This window comes from Scyliorhinus canicula, chromosome 8 (assembly GCF_902713615.1).
Source record: "Scyliorhinus canicula chromosome 8, sScyCan1.1, whole genome shotgun sequence".
NCBI lineage: Eukaryota > Metazoa > Chordata > Chondrichthyes > Carcharhiniformes > Scyliorhinidae > Scyliorhinus > Scyliorhinus canicula.
The window spans coordinates 159,922,417-159,949,140 of NC_052153.1; the positions used below are offsets into that span (position 1 = coordinate 159,922,417).

Here is a 26,724-nt window from a genome sequence, read left to right on the forward strand (position 1 = left end):
ACAAATCTCCGTGCCAGAAGACAGGAAATTGTTCGCAGTCGCACAAATAGAAGATATAAACTGGTGAACCACTCAATTTCTGTCCTCATTGTTTGTGGTGTTATGTAAGCTCATTTGGTTTAAACATGTTCCCAAATATTATGTAAACTGTCCAGAATTCCTTTACATCTGAAGAGGGAACATTGCATAATGTACTAGTTGTAGGATATACTGTGGATGTTAAATTGGCGCTGTGTTTGTCAGGTGGCATAAAAGATTTCATGACATTTGTTTGAAGAAAAACAAAGTTCTCCCAGTGTCCTGGCTGACATTCACCTGTGAACTTAAATGACCCAAAAAAGTTTAAATACTTTATACCTGTTTGTAGGACCTTGTTGTACACAAATTGCCTAATGTTGACTTGCGCAATAGTAACTTCACTTCACCAGTAATTTATTGGCCTTTAGCATGTCCTGAGGATGTGAAATGTAGCAAACAAAGGCAACCTCTTTCTTCCCGAAAGCCCTGTGTGGTTCACTGCTCTCATTCTCACATCCCTATAGATGTGTTCACTATATTGCTTTCAGTGGACACATGCAGCAATACATAACTACAGTTCTGTTGTAATACATGCACCTCTAAACTTGCATTTTACCTGAAGTATGTTTGTTTTCATGAGGGGAAAAGAGTCAAATGACAGAAAAAAGTTGCTTTTCACGGAAAATTAGTATTTCCTTACTGCATGCCACGTAGAGCCAGCAGTTAGCTCTGACTTCTCCAGCAAAATCACATCTTTCATTCCAGCTTTGGCGAGGTGATAAGCCAGGCTAACTCCAATGCAGCCACCTCCAATAATCACTGTTTCCGCACTATCTTTCCACCTTTTCACAGGGGATTGTGGCTGTTCATTTTCTTTGCTAATGTACAGAAGAATACAAATAATTAATACATTTATTTCAATCTGTGCCACTGGCTGCATTGCATCACATGAAAACATTTAAAGCATTGAGAAACTTCATAAATGCTTACACATAGACCATAGTAGACAAGTTTTACATATAGCTCACAAGCTCTTTAGCATCATAACTTTAGTATATCTTTTAATATATTCCCAAACATACTTTGTTGAAACACTCCTATTGCTATGTGTATCCTCAGACTCAATTTAAGGAATGCCACCGCAGATGTGCAAGTATGTGCCAAATGCAGCTTACTGCAAAAATGCAAACAAGCAAGTCCAAGTAATGGCTGAAGACAATTGTCCTCATCTGATCAGGTCATTGTCAACAAGGAAGCTGGGGAGAACCTGGCGGTGCAGTGGTTAGCACTGTGGTCTCAAGGACCCGGATTCAATCCCAGCCCTGGGTTACTGTCCGTGGAGAATTTACACATTCTCCGTGTCTGCGTGGGTGACAACCCCAAAAAGATGTGCAAGATAGCTGAATTGGAGGGCCGAAGGGGCTGTTCCTGTGCTGTATTGTTCTGATAGGTGAATTGGCCACACTAAATTGCCCCTTAATTGGGAAAAAAAGAATTGGGTACTCTAAATTTATATTTTAAAACAACAAGGAAGCTGGTGTGGGGAGATGGTAGCATAGCGGTAATACTAATAATCTTGAGACCAAGACTAATTCTCTGGGGAGGCAGGAGATACAAAAGTGTGAGAACACGCACAAACAGATTCAAAAACAGCTTCTTCCCCGCTGTTCCAAACTCCTAAACAACCCTCTTATGGACTGAACCGATGAATACTATACTCTTGTATGCCCGATGCTGGTGTCCATGTACTTACACTGTGGATCTTGTGTTGCCCTATTAAGTATTTTATTTTTTATTTTCTTCTCATGTACTAAATGATCTGTTTGAGCTGCTCGTAGAAAAATACTTTTCACTGTACCTCGGTACACGTGACAATAAACAAATCCAAATCCATGTTGGTGGAATTTAAAATTAGATTAAATCAGCAATGGTCGCCATGATGCCATTGTCAAAAGCCATCTGGTTCACTTTTGGGAAGAAATCTACTGGCCTTGCCATCGCACGATTCCAGACCCACAGCAATGTGGCTGCCTCGTAATGCCACAGCAAGCCATTCAGTCCCAGGGTCAAATGAGAATAGGCAGCTGTTGCCCACACCCCATAAAAAAAGGAAGACATGGACATGCAGAGTCAGGGTGGAGTGGATTTTCTGTCCATTCAGCTCATTCCCCAAGCTCACCGGGTTTCTTAATCTCACAAACGTTTCCTGAGCACATTGTAACCTTGGAAAAGTCAGATCTGGGGCTGGTTTTGCACAGTGGGATAAACAGCTGGCTGGTAATGCAGATCAATGCCAGCAGCGCGGGTTCAATTCCCGCACCGGTCTCCCCAAACAGGCGCCGGAATGTGGCGACTAGGGGCTTTTCACAGAAACCTCATTGAAGCCTACTTGTGACAATAAGTGATTATTATTATCAGAGAAAAGGGCACGAGGAGAGGGGTGGGAGAGAGGAAGAGAGGGGTGGGTGGGAAGAAGAGGAGAGGGGTAGGGAGAAAGGAGGAGTGGGGGAAGAGTAGGAGGGGGTGGGGGAAGTGGAGTAGAGGGGTGGGGGGAAAAGGTGGGGGAAGAGGGGAGGGGTGGGGGAAAAGGGATGGGGGAAGAGGAGAGGGGTGGGGAAGAGGAGAGGGGGCAAGAGGAGAGGGGAGGGGGCAAGAGGAGAGGGGTGCGGGGAAGAGGAGAGGGGTAGGGGGAAGAGGAGCAGGGTGGGGGGAAGAGGGGAGGGGGAAGAGGAGGAGAGGGGTGGGGGGAAAGGAGTCAGTGAAGGGAAAACGAGGGGGGTGGGGGATAAGGAGACGGGTGGAGGATAAGGAGATGGGTGAGGGATAAGGAGACGGGTGGGGGATAAGGAGGGGTGGGGTGGGGGATAAGGAGGGGTGGGGTGGGGGATAAGGAGGAGTGGGGTGGGGGATAAGGAGGGATGGGGGAAAGGAGGAATGGGGTGGGGGGAAGAGGAGAGGGATGGGGAAAGGAGAAGAGGGGTGGGGGGAACTGGAGGAGAGGGGTGGGGGAACTGGAGAGGAGTGGGTGAGGGAACTGGAGAGGAGTGGGGGAGCGATGAGTAGAGGGGGAAAGAACAAAGACAAAGAAATATATAAAATGAACTCAAGTGTTCAAGCGAGCTTGCACGGGAAGTGTTGAATGGTCCGACTCAATGTGCGGCACACATCATCATGCACACCCAGAACTTTGTGGCCAGCGATTCAATGGACGGGTCTCTTTATTGGCACGGAGAGCGGAACCTGATCGCTAACCTGTAGATCCGAATGGCAGACAGTGCATCACTTTTCAGACAAGGCTGGGTTTTGAAGGACACTCACCCCTCCGTGGATGGTGTGCTGCAGGGTGGTGAGCTGCCGAGAGGGCGGACAGCAATCCAGCGGCAGAGCTCCGCTAAAACCACCGGCTTTCCCAGCAAAGGCTTTAGCAGGCGCGACATGGCCAGGTCGTTAAAATAAATCACTGCTGGGTCACACAGCTACATAAAAAACCCCCCCTCCCTCCCTCAGTGTCATTGCAGCCACCCCTCCCCAACTCCCCCACCTCACCCTCAAGACCACCACCTGAAACCCAAACTCTTGACCAACTCCCACCCACACTTTGCAACTTTGCTGCTCTGCAGCCAGGAGACCCCTCCTCCCCTGCCTCCACCACCCCGCCTCCCCTCACTCACTCCTCCCCCCTCACTCACTCCTCCCCTCAGAAGCCCAAAGAGGGAGAGAGGGAGGCGGACACCTCCCCCTCAGTACAGGCTATAAAACATGTGGGAGTCGGGCAGTGAGGAGGTGCTGCAGACCAGTTGTCCACCCAGTGACTCGGAGGACAGAAGTGGGGCCAGAGCCGCCGCCGAGATGCCGCCCGTGGGGAACGACGGAAGGACCGCTGCGAAAAGAGTAACACCTTTTCCCTCCTTCGTCCTCGACATTGCCCCCCGTCCCCTCTCTCTGCCCCCGGCCTCCCCCGCTGCCATAATGTTGTTCCCACCAAGTCGCGGTGCCCTTGCCCCAGGGAGGATCGCCGCTGGGCTGTCAGGCAGGTTTCTCCACCGACCAGTTGCCGGTCCTGTCAAGTGTCGGGTTCCCCTGACGCCTCCCTCGGCCGGGTTTATTCATTTCGCTGCTTGCCCGCCACCTCGTGCTTTCCTTGCGAGGCTGTCTGCCGCCCACCACCTTCTTCCCGCCTTGCCAGCCCCGGGCGGGCGGGAGCGGCACCAGGTGCGTGGGCTGGGCAAGTGGCTGACTTCAGCGCTGCTGCTGCTGTTAATCCTCCCTACCCCTCATAATTGACCCTTAACACCCGCCCCCCGCCCCCAACACTGCCCCTTTACCCCCTCAACACTGCCCCTTTAGCCCCTCAATACTGCCCTTTACCCCTCATCACTGACCCTTAACACCCCCCCAACACTGCTCCTTTAGCCCCTCAACACTGCCCCTTTAGCCCCTCAACACTGCCCTTTAACCCTCATCACTGACCCTTAACACCCCCCCAACACTGCCCCTTTACCCCCTCAACACTGCCCTTTACCCCTCATCACTGACCCTTAACACCCCCCAACACTGCCCCTTTAGCCCCTCAACACTGCCCCTTTACCCCCCGCAATACTGGCCCCATAACCCCCCTCAACACTGCCTCTTGAACCCCCCCCTCAACACTGTCCCTTTACCCCATCAACACTGCCCCTTTAGCCCCTCAACATTGCCCCCTTACCCCCTCAATGATGCCCCTTTACCCCCTGCCCCTTTAGCCCCTCAACACTGCCCCTTTACCCCCTCAATGCTGCCCCTTTACCCCCCCCCCCCGCAACACTGGCCCCATAACCCCCTCTCAACACTGCTCCTTTACCCCCACACACAAACTGCTCCTTTACCCTCTCAACACTGCCCCTTAACCCCTCAAAACTGCTGCTTTACCCTCTCAACACTGCCCTTTATCTCTTAACACTGGCCCATTAACCCCCCAACACTGCCCCTTTACCCCCAACACTGCCCCTTTACCCCTCAACACTGCCCCTTTACCCCCTCAACACTGCTCTTTTACCCTCTCAACACAGCCCCTTTGCCCCCTCAACGGTGCCCCCTTAACCACCCAAAACTGCCCCTTTACCCTCAGTGCTGCCCCTTTATCACTCAACACTGCTCCTTTACCCCCTCAACAGTGCCCCCTTTACCCGCTCAACACTGCCTCTTTACCCCTCAACACTCCCCTTTACCCCCTCAACACTGCCCCATTAACCCCCCCCCAGCATTGTCCCTTTACCCCTGCCCCTCAGCACTGTCCCTTTACCCCTGTCCCTCAGCACTGCCCCTTTAACCCTCCTCAACACTGCCCTTTTAAGCCCCATCCCCTCAACACTGCCCCATACTCCTGCTCCTCAGCAGTGCCCCTTACTCCTGCTCCTCGGCAGTGCCCCTTACCCACTGCCCCATTACCCCGACCCCTCAACACTGCCCCTTTACCCCAGCTACTCAGTAGTGCCCCTTTATTCCCCTCCACTGCTGTCTCTCGGTAGCAGAATACAGATCAAAGGGTACAACCCCAGACAGCTGCTTTTCTTCTCCCTCTCCCATCTTCACTCCAAGTGATCGCTCTTCCAAATCTTCCTCCTCCAAATCGTCCTCCTGTAGTTTTAATTAGTACTCTGCCATTTGCTTCGATGATATGTCAGCTATTCACCTCTTTTCCGTGTGGCCCATCAATCTGTACTCAATCTAATCCTGGTTGCAACAGGAAACAAGTCACTTGCCAACAGCATTGGCCAGTACCTAGTTCTCCAACAAGTCTACCAAATGTTCCACATTAAATGTACCTGTAACACCTACACCTGCTTCCTTTAGGTATAATCACAGACCTAGTTTTTCTTTCCCCCGCAAGTGTATATGAACCCACTTTAGAAGGGGAAAGGTTTTCCCATGCAGTGGCTCCATTAAATTAGTTTAGAACCGTTTTCAATATAAGTTTCTCCCTGTAATGTTTGTTGGGCAAGTTTTTGAAAATGCTCTTACTGATTGGCTTTTTAAACAAGTTAAATATGGGCCAAATGCAAAGTACAATCGAGTATAGTGATCTACCTGAGGACCTACATCCAGATTTTCTGTCCATTAATTGATGTGAGCTCATGTTTAAAATGCTATTTCTATGAGTGCAGTGAACCTCTGTAATGAGTACTGTTTGCTATTGTAAGACACGTTTTCAAATATCAATTTTCTGCTTACTTGTCCTGATGTTTTTATGGTTAAGACATTAAATTTTATTGCAGGGACTTCTGGAGCGTTTGGCTTCTGGGGAAGTCATTATTGGAGATGGAGGATTTGTTTTTGCTCTTGAGAAGAGAGGCTATGTCAAAGCTGGACCATGGACACCAGAAGCAACAGTAGAGTATCCAGAGGCTGGTAAGACCAAAAACAATCGTAAACGTAGGGCCTGATTTTCACTCCCAGGTTGGGCGCAGAGACAGGTGAACTCTGAGATCTGTGAACCCGACCTACTAAAATGGCTGCCCGCAATGCTGAATTTTGTTCCGGAGGGGTAATTTCTTAGCTCGTCCATCGTTTTTCCACATTACAGACTGCATCTCCATCGTTACAAACATTTAGGCGTTGGTCTTATTGCCAATGACCATTCTTCCTTAAGATCCTGCTCATTATTTTTGCATGGCAATCATAATAGGTTTAAGGGAAAACCTAATAAATTCAAAAGAAGTCACTGCATTTGATTTCCTCCTATCTGTGACCCTCAATTTTGTTCACCTCAATCAGGTCCCTCCTCAATCTTCTCAGGAAAACGACCCCAGCTGAACCAACCTCTCTTCGTAGCTGAAACATTCCAGCCTGGGCAGCATCCTGGTGAATCCCCTCTGCACCCTCACTAGTACTCTCACACCCTTTCTCCAGCTCACGGAAGTGGTCTGCTACCTTTTGTAAAAACACTTTGTTTCACCTGTATTGCCTAGCATATTTTACATTATTGCACAGCTAAAGCACTCATTTACAAACTGAGGTTATGTATTTTCAAGTTATATTTTTGTTACTACTCTTCCAGTGAGACAGCTGCACCGTGAGTTCCTCAGAGCAGGCTCCACAGTCCTGCAGACTTTCACTTTTTATGCAAGTGATGACAAGTTGCAGAACAGAGGAAATTATGTGGAGCAAAAGATTTCAGTAAGTTGTGACTTTACATTGCGATTCCATATTTTAGTTGCAAGTTTCTATCCATTTCCACAGACATATAGAGAGCTTAAATGCAAATAGTTTAAGATGCTCCCAATGAAACATGACTTTCTGCAGCAAAACTTTGCATTTATAAGTCAACTTTAAAATCGAATAATGTCTCTGCTTCAGAGGCAAACTAGGATAAAAATAGCAGAGTCAAAGAAAGATTGGGATGGGTGACCAAAATCTTGGTAAGAGGTGGAATTTAAGGAAGATCAATAGAAGTGATCCTTTGGGGGAATCCCAGCACATTGGGATAGGTGACTGAAGGATGGAATAAAGAATCAGGGATTCACAAAGCGATTCACAAAACTTAAGAAGTCGGTACACTGTGAGCCAGTATCAGTCAAAATATTATGGTGATGGGTAAGGAGGACTTGTAGGAGGATGAGACACCAGCATTTTGAATTTTAAATTGCCTGAAGTTCACAAAAGAAGCGTAAAGTCTACTTCTAGGCATAACAAAAATTATTAGGTAAAAGTTGGTCATATATTAACAGTATTTCATTCACCGTCGAGAACAAACAAATTAAAGCAATATTAATGTAACGATAGAAACTTCAAACGTGCACTCAGCCAAATGTCCCGATCACAACAGTATGTCTGACCACAGGTCATTTTAAATTTAACTTGAATCTAGTAGCCCTATTGCACGGTAGCACAATGGTTAGCACTGTTGCTTCACGACGCCACAGTCCCAGGTTCGATTCCCACTTGGGTCACTGTCTGTGTGAAGTCTGCACGTTCTCCCCGTGTCTGTTGTGGGTTTCCTCCGGGTGCTCCGGTTTCCTCCCACAAGCCCAGAAAGATGTGCTTGTGAGGCGAATTGGACAGTCTGAATTCTCCCACTGTGTACCCGAACAGGAGACACATTGTGGCGACTAGAAGATTTTCACAGTAACTTCATTGCAGTGTTAACGTGAGCCTACTGGTGACAATAATAAAGATTATTATTATTCTACCACAAAATCTGTTTACATACCATTAATAGTGTGCTTTTTGTACAAGCTAAAGTGTAGATTTTCTGATCTCACATGGAGCTTCAGCGAGAGGATTTTAGTGCTGAATTCCTTGGGATACTCTGTTGCCATATTGCTACACAAGCGTGCTCGGCCCTGAATATGCTGGTTTCTTTCCCCGCATTGGTCAGAGTTTTGAACTGTATGGGTCTGGATTATTGTAGCAGCTCTATGGAAAATTATTATCTCTCATTGATTCTGTACACTCTTGAGTCTTGACCCTGGAGTGTATCAGGAGGTATCATAGCAGTGTTATAGGCAGGATTATGACCGACAGATTTTCTATCCATCCATTTTAATAAAAGAAGAGTTACTGACTTCTGTTCCTAAATTCCTGACAGACGTTCAGTCTGTGATATGCGTGGCGGGGGGGGAGTGCGCTCAGATTTAGAAATTCTACTCTTGGCTTGATACAAACCGCGAAATGAGTTGGCCAGTAAAGTTGCTTCTCAGTTCATTAGTTGCGACATTTTATTATTTCGTTGTAGCTGGTATGCAAAAATGGCTTAACATGTTGTTTTTCCTCTTCAGGGCCAGAAAGTGAATGAAGCTGCTTGTGATATTGCGAGGGAGGTGGCTAACGAAGGAGATGCCCTCGTTGCTGGAGGAGTCAGCCAAACCCCTTCCTACCTCAGCTGCAAAAGTGAGACTGACGTAAAGGCCATCTTCAGGAAACAACTAGACGTCTTTATCAAAAAGAACGTAGACTTTATGCTTGCTGAGGTACATAACCTTTGTACTTAACTGAATTCCTAAATGGTTATTGATTTATCTAAGAATTTGCCTGCATTTATAAAAATCTGGATTGCAACAAGGCAATGGAGCAGAGGAATAATAATAGTTCTCAGAGAACTTGTTTTGCAGCTAGTCGTCTGATAAATCCTGATGTTTTGATTTATGTGTTAGTTCATTTGAGTCATGCCAGGTGAATTACTGCAGGTTACTCTGCTTTTTTCTTTTGTTTCTGAAGAATTTCAATTGCATTTCAATAATATTTAATTATCTTGTTTGTTCCCTTTGCTGGCAAGTACGCATCAGTTTCATCAGCTATTCTTGGCTCCAACCAAGTTCCAGATTTCTCAGAGGGAGTTCTAGTTTTAAAACTGTGGCTAAAGCTGTCTACTGTATAATTGGAGATGCAAAGTCCCCATTTCTACGGTTTATTTGCAGTCCGCCAACAATGGTGGAATACATGGTTTTGAAGTATGATTCTTAAAAGCGGTTTTCATTTAGTAGTTTAACATTTAAAAAAAAACAGCCAGCCACCATACACTTAACACTTCTTAGACAAGCGGTGAACAAGATACTTAACCAGTATATAAATATTAAAGTTTCAGCTGTGAAGTGCACAATATTTGTGCAAAATGGCTTAACGAAGATTGAGAAAAGCACGATTTAGTGCCCAAGCCCTGCAGGTACTGGTAACCTCTGGAATGAAGCATACCAATCAGATTTTTGGTGGGGGACGATGATCCCAAATATGCTAAGGAGTAAACAAGTATGGAAATTTCCCAGTGAAGGAGAACTCCATATCAACTACTCAAGGACCTACAGGAGGTCCAGAAGAATTTACACAGATTAAAGAAGAGTACAAAGGTAAGGTCCAAATAAGCCTGTAGCACAGCATACACCATAGATGGACATGAAGGCAAGTAATTGTTAACAGGTATGTGTCAGAATTGCTGTACTGATGCAGAGGGATGACAGCAATGACGCTTTACGTGAAGCAGCAGGTTTCTTTTGCCTAATTGTATGCGGTACGATGGCAAAGAAAATATATAATTTTTTAAAATTCCATTGCCCAAATTACCATCTCCTGTTTAAAGGCAACCCGATACATTAAAGGAGAGGGTAGCATAGATATGTATGATGCAAAACCATTCGCTACACGTGAGCAAGGTAATGTGCTCAGCAAGGTAATGTGCTCAGCTAGATTAGTGTGCTCATAATTGCTGCATCAATGGCTCTGGCCAGGGTTAATAAGGCCCTTTTTGTTTGACCTTTAAAAGGACAAATCTTGTAGTGGACATGAAAGGGTGATTTCATTGCTGCTGACACTAAGTTGTCATTTGCTGCATAAATGAGCAGACTTCATTATGGATGTCATGGTCTCATTTGGATGCAGGCATGACCAGCATCTCTGGAGCAAGTCTTGTGTGCAGTCAAGATGTCATAGAATCATACAGCACAGAGAAGCCAAGCCCCCCCCGCCCCCCCTGCACAGGCAACATCCTGGTAAATCTCCACTGCACCCATTCCAGTGTTGTCACATCCCTCCTGTAATGTAGATTCCAGAATTGCATACAGTACTCTAGCTGTGGCCCAACAAACATTTTATACAGTTTCAGCATAATCTCCCTCCTCTTTAACTCTATTCTTTGGCTAATAAAGGCAAACATACCATATGCCTCCTTAACCACTGTATCCACCTACTCTGCTACCTTAAGGGACTGGTGTACATGCACACCAAGATCACTCTGATCCTCGGTGCTTCCCAGGGTCCTGCTGTTTGTCATGTAACCCCTTGCCTTGTTTGTTCTGCCCAAGTGCATCATCTCACTTTTCCGGATTGAATTCCATTTGCCATTGATCAGCCCATCTATATCCTCCTGTAATCGAGGGCTATCCTGCTTAGTATTTACCACCCCACCAATTTTCGTGTCATCCGCAAACTTACTGATCAACTCGCCAACATTCATATCTAAATCATTTATTTGAACCATAAACAGCAAGAGCCCCAACACTGTTTCCTGTGGGACCCCACTGGACACGGGCTTCCAGTCAGAAAAACACCCCTCGAACATCACCCTCTGCTTTCCTCTAATTTTGGCTGTGCATATCCCTGCTGAACCTTCTCTCAGGATCCCAGACCTCTCAAAAGTTAAGTTAAATCCTCCTCAACAGCACTAGCAAACCTCCCTTCAAGGACACTGGTCCCATTTTGGTCCAGGTGCAAACCGTTTACCTTTGTACAGGTCCCCCTGTCTCCAAAAACTGTACCAATGTCCCAGAAATCTAAAGCACTCCCTTCTGCACGATCTCTTCAGCCATACATTCATTTGGACTCACCTATTTCTATACTCATTAGCACGTGGCTACTACCTTCTGGGTCCTGTTTTTAAATCTACTTTCTAGATCCCTAAATTCTGCTTTCAGGATCTCATCCCTTTTTCTGCCCCTATCATTGGTACCAAAGTGAACCACGATATCTGTCTATTTGCCCTCTCCCTTCAGTATGCTCTGCAGCCGTTCAGTGACATCCCTGACCCTTGCACCAGCGAGGCAACATACTATCCTGGAGTCTCTTTTGCGGCCTCAGAAACACATGTCTGTTCCCCTTGGATTTGAATCCCCTACCACTATAGCCCTGACATTCTTCCTCTTCCTCTCTTGTGCAGCAGACCCACCCATGGTGCCATGAAGTTGGCTCCCATCGCTTTACCCTACACCGTCAACTCCCCCAACAATATCCAAAAGGTTTTATCTGTTAGAAAGGGGGATGGCCACAAAGGACTCCTGCACTACCTGCCTTCCTTTACCATGCCCTTTCTGCCCGTTGAATCCACACCTGCGGTGTAACCACCTCACTGATCGTGCTATCCACAACCTACTCCGCATCGCTGATGCTCCACAGCGAATCCACACTTGGCTCCAGCTCCGAAATGCAGTTAGCTAGTAGCTGCAGTTGGACATACTTCCTGCACACGTGGTCACCTGAAGGGTCAACTAAAGCTTCCTCTCCTCCTCCTCCTCCAAACAAAAAAAACAAAGCAAACACTTTTATATACAAGCAAATATGTTTTTATAGTGCAACTGTTTCACTTTGAAGCTGATTGCAAAGTCAATGAGAACAGGAATATGATCTTGATGTTTATTATACACGGCTGTGCTCTGCTCCTGCCCGCACTGAACTCCATACGTAGTCTTCAGTTTCACCTTCTCCCTAGTTTCACCTAACTCCCTGTGTTCACCCAACTCCAAAAGCACTCTCATTCAGCCAAAGCAGGCACTCGCAGTGCAGACCATCACCATATCGTGGTCTGTTTAATGACCACAGTATACGCATATGAGCTACTGTGATCATGTACGGAATGTCCCACCTTCTGCCTTGGTGCAAGGAAAACTCACTGGTTCAATACGTTGAATTGAAGAGCTTTACAACCTGAGTGTGATTTCATCAGCGAACCATTTTAAACAAGGCATAAGTGGGAGAACTGATATGGAGGAGAGTGCAGAATGAGATATTGAGCAATGATGTCAGTCGATGTGCCAACTGATAACAAAATGGAGGCCCAGCATCCTGAGTGCTAATGGCGTTTTAAACAAGACACTGAATAATCATTTGCTTCTGCAAACAACACGAAGATGGTATGACGCTCAACCAGCAGTGGTCAATACCACCATTTTCCAGTGAGCATTTGACAAGATCAATGGAGGCAATTGTGCAAGCAATAGGAGCATCTCACAAATGGTGCAAGTATTGCCATGGATGTTATGGGGTTCAGACTCTAGAATGTGGCCATTGCTGACTTCGAATGGCTTGGAAAAATGTTGCAGGTGGCCATAAAGAGAATTCAGACGATCTTAGCACCAATTGGGCCCAGACGTGATGCAGACGGTTATCCGCCGTCTCCCCTCCTGTGGGGAAGACTGAGGCAGAACGTGACCTTTCCACATTTACTCTGTGCAAAAATATTCCTCAGGTTGGTGGTGAATCTGCACCTCTGTCTCAGGAAGTTCTTGGGTTATTCCAGGAATTATGTCCGGTACACCTTGCCAGGCCTCATTCAAATGTTAGGCAGCTAAGAGCTGATGAAGCAACAACGCTCAAGTTCTTGAGAGTAAATAGTTCTGCAGGGAATTTGCTATCTTACAATTTAAAACTTTATAATTTGCACAGGAACCTTAGGAATATCCCTGACCTTTTTCTCTTAAGACCAGGGAGGGTAGAAGTTGTGATTAAGTAACCAGTTACACCATGGGAGCAAGGTAGCTCTTGGTCTTGTCCCTCAGATTCAGGTCATCCACCCTGCTCATGCATCAGCTCTGTCTTCATAATTTAGGGCAAGGACATGGAGTCCCAACATTAGTGAAATTAAGACCCAATCGGCCTCATGCCTGGCAATGTCATGGCCAACTTGGACATTCAAACCCAGATGTCTTATGATAACAAAGATTAGTTTGAGATGCTCTCCAGGAATGGAAATTCATGGAGTTTCATAGCAGCAACCAACTGACAGAATTAAAGTTACGGGGCAGTATTTTCTGGTCCGCAGCCGCGCTTTCCTGTGCAGCGCACCCTCGTCAACAGCGGGAATTCCCATTGTGACCACCCCACGCCATCGGGAAACCCGCGGGGGTGGGTGCGCTGCCGGTGGAGGATGCCGCCGATGGGAGAATTCCGCTGGCAATTTATCATCATGCAAAAGACAGCAAGTGCTACCTCCAAAAGCAATAAGCAGTGATCCAGCAGGCAGAGGAGCCCCTTGGCACTGAGTGCACACAGAGATCCCACTATATTCACTGCAGTTCAGTGAATGACAATGTACCCATCCACTACTGGTAAGTAATGGCTCACTTGGGGATTGGATACATCCATAAAGGACAAACGTGGTAACTGCACTCGTTTAAACCCCTACACCACTAGCACTGCACGATTTTAATAAAATTAATTCATTTTTACCACCTTGCAGTCCGCGTTTTTCATTGGGCAGGAAAAAAAAAGGTAGATCATGATGTGTCAAAAAAGTGACTGACCCCTGTAGGTAATTGGAGGGTCCCTGTGGTATAAGCGGTGAGAGATTTATGACCTTCATTGCCCAAATGGTGATTGATGGCTGACTGACCTGTCTTCCTGATAGATCCTCTCAGTCAGTTTGAGCTTCCTGTAGCACTTAAAAGGCTTAATTGCCATAAAGTTGCTGCACAATGTAGGACTTTGCATTCCATCATCCCCACAGATACCTTCTGACCATCTTCCTTCCTTCAGCTTTGCAGTACAATTTTTTTTAATAAACATTTTATTGATGTATTTTTGGTATAGTAACAACAAAATAAACAATATACATGAAACTATAAACATAGTACAAAAGCCATTTACCTCCCATACAGGTCCCACCCTTATTGACCCCCTACTCTAATATAAACAACCCCCCCCCCCCCCCGGCCCGGTCCGCTGACGATTACTTTCCCGCAAAGAAGTCGACGAACGTTTGCCACCTCCAGGTGAACCCTAACAGTGATCCTCTCAAGGCAAACTTGATTTTCTCTAAACAGAGAAAGCTAGCCATGTCAGATAGCCAGGTCTCTGACTTTGGGGGCTTTGATTCCCTCCAAGCTAATAGTATCTGTCTCCGGGCTACCAGGGAAGCAAAGGCCAGAACGTCTGCCTCTTTCTCCTGGATTCCTGGGTCTTCTGACACCCCGAAAATCGCCACCTCTGGACTCAGTGCCACCCTTGTTTTTAACACCATGGACATGACATCCACAAACCCCTGCCAAAATCCCCTAAGCTTTGGACATGTCCAAAACGTGTGGACATGGTTCGCCGGTCCTCTCGCACATTTTGCGCACCTGTCCTCCACCCCAAAGAATCTGCTCATCCGGGCCACTGTCATGTGAGCCCAGTGAACAACCTTAAATTGTATCAGGCTGAGCCTGGCACATGATGCGGATGCGTTGACTCTACTCAACGCGTCCGCCTATGGACCATCCTCTATCTCACCTCCCAGCTCCTCCTCCCACTTGCACTTCAGCTTCTCGGTCTGCTTCTCCTCCGACCCCTTAAGCTCCTTATAAATGTATGAGATGCTCCCTTTTCCTCCCCATCCTCTGGAAACTACCCTGTCCTGAATCCCCCTCAGTGGTAGGAGAGGGTAGCTTGACACCTGTTTACGAAGGAAGTCCCGCACCTAGAGATACCTGAATTTGTTTCCTCTCGCCAACCCAAACATTTCCTCCAACGCCCTCATACTTGGAAAGCTCTCCTCTATGAACACATTTCCCCCATCCTCTCAATCCTCACTCTCCGCCATAACCGGAACCCCCGTCCATGTGCTTTGCACTACAGTTATCAAAGCAATAACTCATGTTCTTGCCAGATCAGGCACTACTTTTTGCTGCAATGATGTTTTGAAATCTGCCTTTGTTAAACTCACTGTAAGCTAATTAGTCACTGCCCGATTTTGACTGCATAAATGGGGTGCTGGGTTTTATTGCAATTTGAACTTGTTTGTGCTTATTCTTAATGCAAAATTTTTCCAGTGATCAAAGCATGGCTTTACAATGCAATCTCTCTTTTTTTTTACAAATAACTTTGATTAGATATCTGCAAGTTTATTAAATAGAATAAAATGGACGCAAAGCAATCACAGTAGATTACGCCAAATACTCGGAAGTAATAATTTTTATTTGGACCATACTATATATGGGTCTTGATGGTCACGCAATAATTTACGGTCCCAATTTGATAGTTATCTAACAAGTAATTACATCTTTTTTGTTCACTGTGTAAACTGAAAGTTAAAAATATATTTTTTTAATTTCAAGGTTATAACAATGACCTGATGTTTCTTGACATGCAACATTCTATCCTTCACCTTATTAAAATTATTTGTTAATTCAAATTGAAATCATTCCAAAACCCCCTTCATTTTAGTAAAATGAATAAATTTTTGAATGTTTTTTTAAGAGACTAGATAAAAATTAATTTAAAAATATACTCTGTAAAATCTCGGGATTCTCTGATCTATCACAAAGAGCTTGGTCAGTAAAAGTTAATCTTTTGCTATAATTGTTTTGTTTTTTTTGCTATAACGTTTGATCTCCTTCCAACCACCCAGTTTTCTCTGGAGTGCCATGGGTAATTCTGCCTGAAAAGCACCAGTCTTTTTTCTCCTGCACAACTTTCATCAACATTTCAATATTTGAAGTAGTAATCTTTAAACAATCTTTAAATGCTGTATTAAGAACAGATGAATAATTAGTGCTTTCCACTGTCATAACGTACTTTTGCTTCTGATATTTGGCTAAAATTAGCAGGACCCGTGGTTTTTGTTGGAAACCCTTTTGTGGAAAACTAATAGTTTGTCATTTTATTTTGCAGGAAGCCACTCACAAGATGAGAAGACTTGCGATATTATTCTGGTGTTTAACTGCCAGTGTTCTGTCTCTTTCAGTACTTTGAACACGTGGAGGAAGCAGAATGGGCAGTTCATGTTTTGAAGGAGTCTGGCAAACCAGTTGGTGCCACCTTATGCATTGGTCCAGAGGGTGATTTGGCTGGAGTGTCAGCAGGGGACTGTGCAGTTAGACTCGTAAAGGCTGGTAAGGCAATTTCTCCCACTTATTGTTTTGGGGCGGGGATGTGCATTGTCGGTGAGGGGAGGCTATGCAATTTGGGGGTTGACAAGTCCACTTACATTTAAAAGTCAGTGAGCTGAAGACACTTTAGGGACTATGTCTGCAGTTCATAACGAGAAAGGCTTGCTGGAATTACTCTCGCCACTTACCCGCCCAACTGTGTATCCCTGCTGCAACCAGCATCGAAAGGTGCAAAGACTCCAGTGTAAAACGATAAGCAGACAGATTAAATCGCAGTCAGGGACATATGCACGCTCTTCGCTGTTGACCAGAAGATCTGAGCCATTATCTAGTGGTCAAAGCACTTTGATAGTAACTGATTCCTCCTCATTATCTGATTGTTTCACCTGCCAGAAATCAGTTGACTGTTATGCTCATTCACTTTGTTGCCTCCAGCCGGCGAGGTCTCTCAATTAACTATAACATTCAGCTTTTTGCTTGGTGGTGGAAGAGGTGATTTTTACAGCTCATTGAAAGGCTCGAGGGATAGCTTGTGGGTGGAGAGCCATGTCATAGTCTGCTTCATAATTGACTATTTTCTTACCTCACCAACTCATTGTAAATATGTGAAGCATTTTCGAGGGTGAAGAGCAGGAATTCTGCCAAGTATTAGATCTGTTTAAAGGTATTGGTGAAGAGTATTCAGTCCAAATAGATTGTCCATGGACGTTCCATGTATCTGGTTTCTGCAGGAGTTGGCCATTCGGCCCTTCAAGCCTGCTCCTTCATTCAATGATCTTCTACCTCAACTCCACCTTCCCATACTATCCTTAAGTTCTTCGATTCCGATAGGATCCATATCTTGAATATACTCAATGAATACGCACCTGGACTGACAGGTTCATAGCATCACCTGAGCCTGAGGGAAGCCATGTGATTAAAGTTTCCACTTTTATTTGTTGGGGTTAGAGGTGAAAATATTCACACGTTGGCCTTTTTGTGAGTAAAGAAGCAGTTTATTACATCAGATATGGAAGATTTGAATGCTCCGCAGCCTCTCAATACTGTTTCTCTCTTGAGCTAAGATTCGCATTGGGTTAATATACAGATTCAAGGGGCGGAATTAGTTGCATTCTTATTTACATGCAATCAGTCAACTCTATTCGTGTCACAATTCACTACATGCAGCCAATCAATTTTCTTAGCATCCCAGTTACCACATATATGGTTAAAGTGGGTGTTGTCTCACCAGCCCCTAACTTCATGCAAAAGTCACTCAAGACTAGCATACGGATATGTCCTGTCTGCAGCTGGGGACCTTGAGCTATTAAGGATACATTGCGTTCCTTGTCCTATGAAGCTGTTATCAGCGGCTATTGAAATACTCCCTATAAATACCCACGCCTTGTTCTCATGAGGTAGTTTACACAGTTTGTAACTTATTGTTCAGGAATATGGCTAGTTCAGCCATTTTGTGTCTTTAGTATTGCTATCTTAGCTAACAGCCATTTTGTGTCCTTTCTGATATTAACAAGCGTGTACGCACTATCTATTCCTAAAAATTGCCTCTTCTAAACAGGCATCTAAGCCAATGAGTACCTTTTGTCTCAGCAGAACTATTCAAAGGTAAAATAGAAGCAAAAATGTAGTTACAGAGCCACCTATAATTTATATCATAGTCCAGTATCAGAAAATGACGCCCAACAGGAGTATTATTCATTTTAATTAATATTAAAACTTCAATAACTTCAATTAATTAAGTTAAATAATCCTCTGGGGTTGAGATTCGCAAAGATTTACAACCCCTTAGGTGAAGAAATGTCTTCCTATCTCAGACCTAAATGACCAAAACCTTACATTCAAACTGTGAGAACTAGCCTTCCCCTAGCCAGGAGAATCATAGAACATAGAACAGTACAGCACAGAACAGGCCCTTCGGCCCTCGATGTTGCGCCGAGCAATGATCACCCTACTCAAACCCACGTATCCACCCTATACCCATACCACAACAACCCCCCCTTAACCTTACTTTTTAGGACACTACGGGCAATTCAGCATGGCCAATCCACCTAACCCGCACATTTTTGGACTGTGGGAGGAAACCGGAGCACCCGGAGGAAACCCACGCACACACGGAGAGGACGTGCAGACTCCGCACAGACAGTGACCCAGCCGGGAATCGAACCTGGGACCCTGAAGCTGTGAAGCATTTATGCTAACCACCATGCTACCGTGCTGCCCACCATCATCATCCCTTATTCAGCCCCTTAAGAATTTTAAATGTTTCAATGAGATCTCCTCTCATTCTTCTTACCTTGAGTGAATACAGGCTCAATTTCAATTCAAAGGATAATCCTCACATTTCAGGATTCAGTGTGAAACACTGTTGTGTTCCCTCTCAGGTAAGTCTCTCCTTCAGTCAGGTTGCTGGAGCTGGACATAGTACTCAAGGTGTGGTCTCACCAAGGCCCTACATAATTGGAGTAAAACTGCTTTACTGTAACCCATCAACCCATTTGTAATAAATAGCCAACATACCATCGGCATCCTAACGGCTTGCTGTGCCTGGATGTTACATTTCCTTAATTCAAGTACAAAAACACCCATACTCCTTTGCCAGTCATTTCCCAATCTTGTCACCTCCTGAACAATGTAAAAATGATGTTTCCTCATACAGTTCAAGGTGCTGCATAGGGCCCACATGACTGGGACGAGGATGAGTAGGTTTTTCGGGGGCGAGGACAGGTGTGCTAGGTGCTCGGGGAGCCCAGCGAACCACGCCCATATGTTTTGGGCGTGCCCAGCGTTGGGGGAGTTTTGGAAGGGGGTAGCAAGGACGGTGTCAAGGGTGGTGGGATCCAGGGTCAAGCCAGGCTGGGGACTCGCAATTTTTGGGGTTGCAGTGGAGCCGGGAGTGCAGGAGGCAAAAGAGGCCGGTGTTTTGGCCTTTGCGTCCCTAGTAGCCCGGCGGAGGATCTTGCTCCAATGGAAGGATGCGAGGCCCCCAAGCGTGGAGGCCTGGATCAATGATATGGCGGGGTTCATCAAATTGGAGAAGGTGAAATTTGCCCCGAGGGGATCAGTACAAGGGTTTTTCAGGCGGTGGCAGCCTTTCCTGGATTTCCTGGCGGAACGGTAGGGAAATAGGCCGACAGCAGCAGCAACCCGGGGGGGTTGGATCGGGGGGAGGGAGAACTGTGTACATGGGTCTGTGGGATGTGGCGGGTGCTATCTCTTTCCCTTTTGTTGTTTGGGTACTCTTTTGTTTTTTTATCCTTTTGTTTGTAGTTGCTTTTGAAGTTGGGGGGGGGGGTATTGTTCTTGGGGTGTTACCGCGGTTGTTTTGTTAATAGAGTTAAGATGTTTATATTTTGTAAAAATTATATATTTTTTTTAAATGATGTTTCCGTTCTTATTTGCTAGGTGCTGACCTCATTGGAGTGAATTGCCATTTTGACCCAACCACTTCCCTCAAAACTATGAAGTTTATGAAAGAAGGCTTAGAAGCTGCACATCTAAAAGCACACTTAATTGTGCAGCCTCTTGCTTATCACACACCTGATTGCAACAAGCAGGGATTCATTGACCTACCAGAATTTCCATTTGGTAAAAATTTATATTTCCTGCTTTTATTCCATCTGATAAAATTCAATAAGCTTTAGGTTGAGTTTTAATTTTGGTTTGGTTTAATTGGAATTTTAGAATGTATTTCTTCTATTTGTATGTAGTTGCCGGTGGGCCTCGAGTCTATTGATCGTTCCTGCATGTTACTCTGCACCCCTGACTTGAGTTGCACATGTACAGTTGAGAAGGGTCAGAAAGCTGGGGGAAAATTAAGCAGGAAAATGTAAAAGATCTGAGCTAACAGCTGTAGATATTCTCTGTTCTGTTAATTGCAAAACATCAGCAAAATCATATTTTCACCCTGCTGCTGAGAATTTCTTTGGCCTTAATCATCCCTTACAAGGTGACCGTCACTAAATATCAGCGACCGTTTTTGAGTGCATGAACCTTCGTTACTGTAATAATTCCAGGACGTGTGGAGTTTAAACCGAAAATAAAGCCGCCATCATGGCACACAAAACGAACGTCCCAACACACATGAAGGAGTGACACAGATCTTTTTCTGTGGCTTCTCCTTGGTCACAATATTTGGAATCTACAATTGGTCTTACAGTGGTACAAAAGCTGACCAAAGAGCAAGTCTCCCGCAGTGCTGTCATAGGACTCACAGCTCGCTTGAGATCAGAGCCAAGTCCAAACCGATCCAGCACCAATCCATTTAGTCTGGACAAAATTGGGAAGACGTCACCTCCACTGATGTGACAATTCGCTAGTCAGTACTGGATTTCAGTTCCGTGCCACCCGTTGGAATTGAAATTCCCAGTGTTTTCTGTGCTTCCTTTTGAAAATTTACAAAATGGATTTATAACAAACATAACATTTGTTTTTATCTTGAAAGCAGCATAAAATGCTGTCATTGCAGTTTGAGCATGTGATTTACCACCCGAATCTTCTCTTTCAAAAGCCCTGGAGCCACGAATTCTTACCCGATGGGAAATGCATAAATATGCAAGGGCTGCATATGATTTGGGAATCCGATACATTGGTGGCTGTTGTGGATTTGAACCCTATCATATTAGGGCTATAGCGGAAGAACTAGCAGCTGAAAGGGGCTTCCTTCCAGTGGCTTCAGAGAAGCACGATGCCTGGGGAAGTGGTCTTGCCATGCACACAAAGCCTTGGGTGCGAGCAAGGTATGAATAATTAGAACTTTCTGTCAAATACAATTTTTTAAGATCATTTAGCTATTAATTTGTTGCCAGCAGTTTTGACTTTGAGGTACGAAACTGGCATTATCAACAGCCTGTTATGCATCTCCCCCAATTGCTTTTTTTCTTAATTTCTTTGGGTGTCGGCTGCTCTCCCAATTTTCCAGTCCCCACCCTGCCCCCCACGATTGTTCCTGCTGCTGGCGGCACTGGAGAATCCCCAGCCTTTGTTTTACACCCACAGCTAAATTGAAAATAGCCCCCACTGAGTATAAGATTTTTGAAGAACTGGAGGGCTAGCATTTTCAACATCTTTGACGCTGGTGCAAACACCCCACCCATGGCAGTTTTTCCAGCGGCTTGCGATTGGCCGCCAAATGTCCTGCCAAAGTACCACTGTGAGAACCCCCCCCCCCCCGTTCAGTAGGACCAGAACATCTTGCCAGTGGAAAGAGCTGGAAAATCCCAACCTTAACTTCCCTTTAAACCAATTTTAAGTAGACCTTTATAGCAAAATATGACAATCGGCTTAATTGAGACTTACATTTTAGTCAAAACTAAACTACTCACGGCATTAACACTCAGAAGGCCTTGAGATTAATTGTTGGCCATTAGATTAATTGTCGGCCCAGTATCAAGTCTTTAACTAAAATTTTATTCTGTGTTTATATATTATTTTATAAACTTACCCCAATTCCCTTTAAATCATGTTATGGCCTCTCTGCCCTGAAATTCTTTCCTTGGTACATGCTGTTGATTGCAGAAACACGGGAAACAAATGAGCACTAGCGCAGCTCATGCATATCACATCAGCCCACCTATCGGAAATTCCAGCGCCATATGGAAAGGGATTTCAACACAAACTCCATTCTGGCTACCTGCGTTCCACTGATGGACCGCATATTCCCTCTTAGAGGCAATTGCGCCTACTTGGTAAATCAGTTGCACAGCAGTGCCTGATTGACACTAAAGATCAAGATTAGGCAGCTCAATCTTATGCAACGCAGGTTCCACCTTTTGCTGCGACGAAAAATCCCAGGAAACAGCAGATCCGTCATTTCCTTGGAGATCGGGTTGCTTCCCTCTCGGGTTACAATGGCAGACCAATGAACTCGTGCAGTATTTTAAGTGCTTGTTTTTTTTTCTAATGATCTGGAGCCAGCTCCCCGTGCTGACAATCCATTAAGCAGTGGAGACAGTCAGCAACAGCAATATTCAGACGAATTTCACAAGATGAAAAAACATTTTCTTTGCCCTTTCTTCCAGAGCTCAGCAGGCATATTGGGAGAAGCTGGTGCCTGCGTCTGGCCGGCCCTACTCAGCCTCCCTTTCAAAGCCGGACAGCTGGGGCGTGACCAGAGGAGACAAGGAGCTAATCCAACAAAAAGAAATGACAACAGAAAACCAATTGAAAGAAATGTTTGAGAAGCAGAAGATTGTTTCTGGAATGTAGCATTCCGAATGTATCAACCAAAAATGACCAAAATCTATCAAAAATTACCAAATTGAGTGAATAAAGTTTGAATCCAGTGAACAAATGGCCTTGTGTTTATTTACTTGCAAAGAGTTTGCATAAATTGTTATATGTGGGAATAAATTTGATTGTGGTTTCTCCCTCGATTCATTCCTTCGAATTTAAACACAAAAAACAAGCTATAGGCACATAAACAAGGGATTTTGCCAGTGCTATGGAGAAGGAACAGGAGATTCACCTGTCCCATGCCCCAATCTGGTTTTGAAGTACCGCAGAACAAATATCCAAAAGTGGAATGGGGATTTTCCTGGTCTTTGATCCAGGCATTTGCAGAGGCCACCAAAAAGTGGCAGAGACCCAGGTTGGGCTTCACTATTGTTACATAGCCCTTGGTGTTGAAAATGAAATGAAATGAAAATCGCTTATTGTCACGAGTAGGCTTCAATGAAGTTACTGTGAAACGCCCTAGTCACCACATTCCGGCGCCTGTCTGGGGAGGCTGGTACGGGAATCAAACCGTGCTGCTGGCCTGCTTGGTCTGCTTTAAAAGCCAGCGATTTAGCCCAGTGAGCTAAACAAGCCCCTTGTTGCGTCTCATCATAGAATTTACAGTGCAGAAGGAGGTCATTTGGTCTTATTGAGTCTGCACTGGCTCTTGGAAAGAGCACCCTACCCAAGCCCACACCTCCACCCTATCTTCACAACCCAGTAACCCCACCCAACACTTAAGGGCAATTTTGGACACTAAGGGCAATTTAGCATGGCCAATCCACTTAACCTGCCCATCTTTGGACTGTGAGAGGAAACCCACACACACACAGGTAGAACATTACAGCGCAGTACGGGCCCTTTGGCCCTCGACGTTGCGCCGACCCGTGAAACCATCCGAAGCCTATCTGACCTACACTATTCCATTTTCATCCATATGTCTATCCAGTGACCAGCTAAATGCCCTTAAAGTTGGCGAGTCTACTACTGTTGCAGGCAGGGCATTCCACACCCCTACTATGAGTAAAGAAACTGCCTCTGACATCTGTCCTATATCTACCACCCCTCAATTTAAAGCTATGTCCCCTCGTGTTGGTCATCACCATCCGAAGAAAAAGACTCACTGTCCACCCTATCTAACCCTCTGACTATCTTATATGTCTCTATTAAGTCACCTCTCAGCCTTCTCCCTAACGAAAACAACCTCAAGTCCCTGAGCCTTTTCTCGTAAGACCTTCCCTCCATACCAGGCAACATCCTAGCAAATCTCCTCTGAACCCTTTCCAAAGCTTCCACATCCTTCCTATAATGTGGTGACCAGAACTGCACGCAGTACTCCAGGTGCGGCCGCACCAGAGTTTTGTACAGCTGCAGCATGACCTCGTGGCTCCGAAACTCAATCCCCCTACTGATAAAGGCTATCACACCATATGCCTTCTTAACAGCCCTATTAACCTGGGTGGCAACTTTCAGGGATTTATGTACCTGGATGCCGAGATCTCTCTGTTCATCTACACTACCAAGAATCTTGCCATTAGCCCAGTACTCTGCATTCCTGTTACTCCTTCCAAAGTGAACCACCTCACACTTTTCCACATTAAACTCCATCTGCCACCTCTCAGCCCAGCTCTGCAGCTTATCTATGTCCCTCTGTAACCTATAACATCCTTCAGCACTATCCACAACTCCACCGACCTTCGTGTCATCTGCAAATTTACTAACCCATACTTCTACACCCTCTTCCAGGTCATTTATAAAAATGACAAACAGCAGTGGCCCCAAAACATAGAACAGTACAGCACAGAACAGGCCCTTCGGCCCTCGATGTTGTGCCGAGCAATGATCACCCCACTCAAACTCACGTATCCACCCTATACCCGTAACCCAACAACTCACCCTTAACCTTACTTTTTTTTTAGGACACTACGGGCAATTTAGCATGGCCAATCCACCTAACCCGCACATCTTTGGACTGTGGGAGGAAACCGGAGCACCCGGAGGAAACCCACGCACACATGGGGAGGACGTGCAGACTCCGCACAGACAGTGACCCAGCCGGGAACCGAACCTGGGACCCTGGAGCTGTGAAGCATTGATGCTAACCACCATGCTACCATGCTGCCCCTAACAGATCCTTGCGGTACACCACTAGTAACTGAACTCTAGGATGAACGTTTGCCATCAACCACCCCCTCTGTCTTCTTTCAGCTAGCCAATTACTGATCCAAACCGCTAAATCACCTTCAATCCCATACTTCCGTATTTTCTGCAATAGCCTACCGTGGGGAACCTTATCAAACGCCTTACTGAACGTGCAGACTCCGCACAGACAATGACCCAAGCCAGGAATTGAATCTGAGACCCTGGAGCTGTGAAGCAATTGTACTAACCACTATGTTACCGTGCTGCCCATTTGTTTTTTCATATTTCAACATTTTAATTAAAACAAAGACTTTATAATCAATATCCATGAACTTCTCAATTCAAACATGGTGCACATATTGTTACTTTTGTACTTTATCTAACTTTGTCTATTGTGCATTTAATAATCAAACATGTATATACATATGATATAGAGAACAGATATAAACTTGTTAACACGGTTTTCTTGATTCAGTTGCTCCTGTGCACCACGACTAACAAAATCCCCGCTGAACGTCTCTGCCTTCCCCAGGAGGTCCACCTCCGGGGTTTCACTCCCAACGTGGCTGGCAGCTCCAGGACCCGTTCTCCTCCGTAGACATGTGCAACTCCACAAGGCGGACCTGTTGGTTGAGAGGGTACAGCACGCCAACCTGCAGTACGCTTACGCAGTGTACCCCGACGGCCGCCAAGACACAATCTCCCTCAGGGACCTGGCGCCAGCTGGTTCCCCCCCCCCCCCCCCCCCCGCCCCAGCGCCACCCTCCCTTCCCCCGGCCACCCCACCGCAGCCCCCGCTTCAGGACAATCCATCCTCGCCTTGCTCCCACCCGGGGATGAAGAGGATTTCGACAGGCTCCCGGAGTCACCAAAGACCAAGCCGCCGCCTGAGTCGCCACCAGCACTACGGCGCTCTCAACGGCAGATCAAGGCACCGGACGGCCTAAATTTGTAATATTATCTGAGATTTTAAACACAACTTGTCTGTATATAGTTCTCTACCACCCCCGCTGGACTCATTTTTTAACAGGGGGTGAATGTGGTAGTCACTACTGATGTATATACTGTATATATATATGTGTGTTTTACGGTAAGGCCCCTGTACTGCAGGTATGGGGGTAGATCCCTGCCTTCTGGCTCCGCCCAGTAGGCGGAGTATAAATATATGTGCTCCCCATACAGCAGCCATTTTGTCAGCTGCTGTAGGAGGCCACACATCTCTGTGTAATAAATCCGTGATTACATTCTACTCTCGTCTCGTCGTAATTGATAGTAAATCACCACCACCTTCTGAAGGGCAACTAGGGATGGTCAATAAATGCTGGCCTAACCAGTGACGCCCACACTCGGTAAATGAATAAAACAAATCAAAGCAATCAATCAACAAAGTCATGAACTATCAATTGTTAAAATCACAAGGTTTGGTATTATATTCCCACACCCGAAGAGAACAGAAGGTGGAGGATTTTAAAATACCAGCAGCGTGGTATACAGCTAGTTGATATACAGATCCAAAATTCCAGTTTAACAAGTATATATTGGGCAGGATTGAGACCGCTGATGAAGCATGGGCCTCATTTAAATTAAAGGCTCTGAGTCTGAGACTCTGAGACAATCTTAACATTCAGTTACATTGTTGGTACCGAGTACAATGCTCACATGAAAATGCCCAGAATAGAGCTATGAAGGGCGCCAAACAGTTTGCCATGCAACCTGCCCACTCCTCTAGGTGAAATTGGGATCTCGCCGTAGCATGGCGAGAAACCAATCACCACCACTTCCATACAATTAACAAGAACGACCC

The 26,724-nt window shown here is 45.6% G+C and overlaps 2 protein-coding genes across 4 annotated transcripts in view; one reads left to right on the forward strand and one right to left on the reverse strand.

Moving 5' to 3' along the window:
- dmgdh (dimethylglycine dehydrogenase) overlaps positions 1–3,501 on the reverse strand; it is a 152,976-nt gene extending 149,475 nt beyond the window's left edge. The window contains exons 1-2 of one of the 3 annotated variants that reach the window (XM_038805559.1): positions 3,337–3,501; positions 719–896 (exon numbers count right to left, since the gene is read on the reverse strand). In XM_038805559.1, the coding sequence (XP_038661487.1) occupies positions 719–896; positions 3,337–3,455 (297 nt within the window). In that variant the 5' untranslated portion in view covers positions 3,456–3,501. Of the gene's footprint in view, positions 1–634; positions 897–3,270 lie in introns of those variants that run through there. The other 2 variants (XM_038805560.1, XM_038805562.1) reach the window with 2 other exon arrangements.
- Positions 3,502–3,743: 242 nt separating this feature from the next.
- bhmt (betaine-homocysteine methyltransferase) lies at positions 3,744–22,854 on the forward strand. Its single transcript, XM_038805563.1, has 8 exons — positions 3,744–3,909; positions 6,273–6,405; positions 7,055–7,173; positions 8,775–8,966; positions 16,421–16,568; positions 19,968–20,150; positions 21,073–21,301; positions 22,583–22,854. The coding sequence occupies exons 1-8, from the start codon at positions 3,778–3,780 to the stop codon at positions 22,767–22,769; spliced, it is 1,323 nt and encodes a 440-aa protein (XP_038661491.1). The 5' UTR covers positions 3,744–3,777; the 3' UTR covers positions 22,770–22,854.
- Positions 22,855–26,724: the final 3,870 nt, after the last annotated feature.

Excerpts from the sequence above, each read along its gene's own strand:
- bhmt (XM_038805563.1), top strand. The coding sequence starts at position 3,778 with ATGTGGGAGTCGGGCAGTGAGGAGGTGCTGCAGACCAGTTGTCCACCC. Across the intron at positions 6,406-7,054 it reads AGTAGAGTATCCAGAGGCTG|TGAGACAGCTGCACCGTGAG; the intron begins GTAAGACCAAAA and ends CTACTCTTCCAG. Across the intron at positions 7,174-8,774 it reads ATGTGGAGCAAAAGATTTCA|GGCCAGAAAGTGAATGAAGC; the intron begins GTAAGTTGTGAC and ends TTTCCTCTTCAG.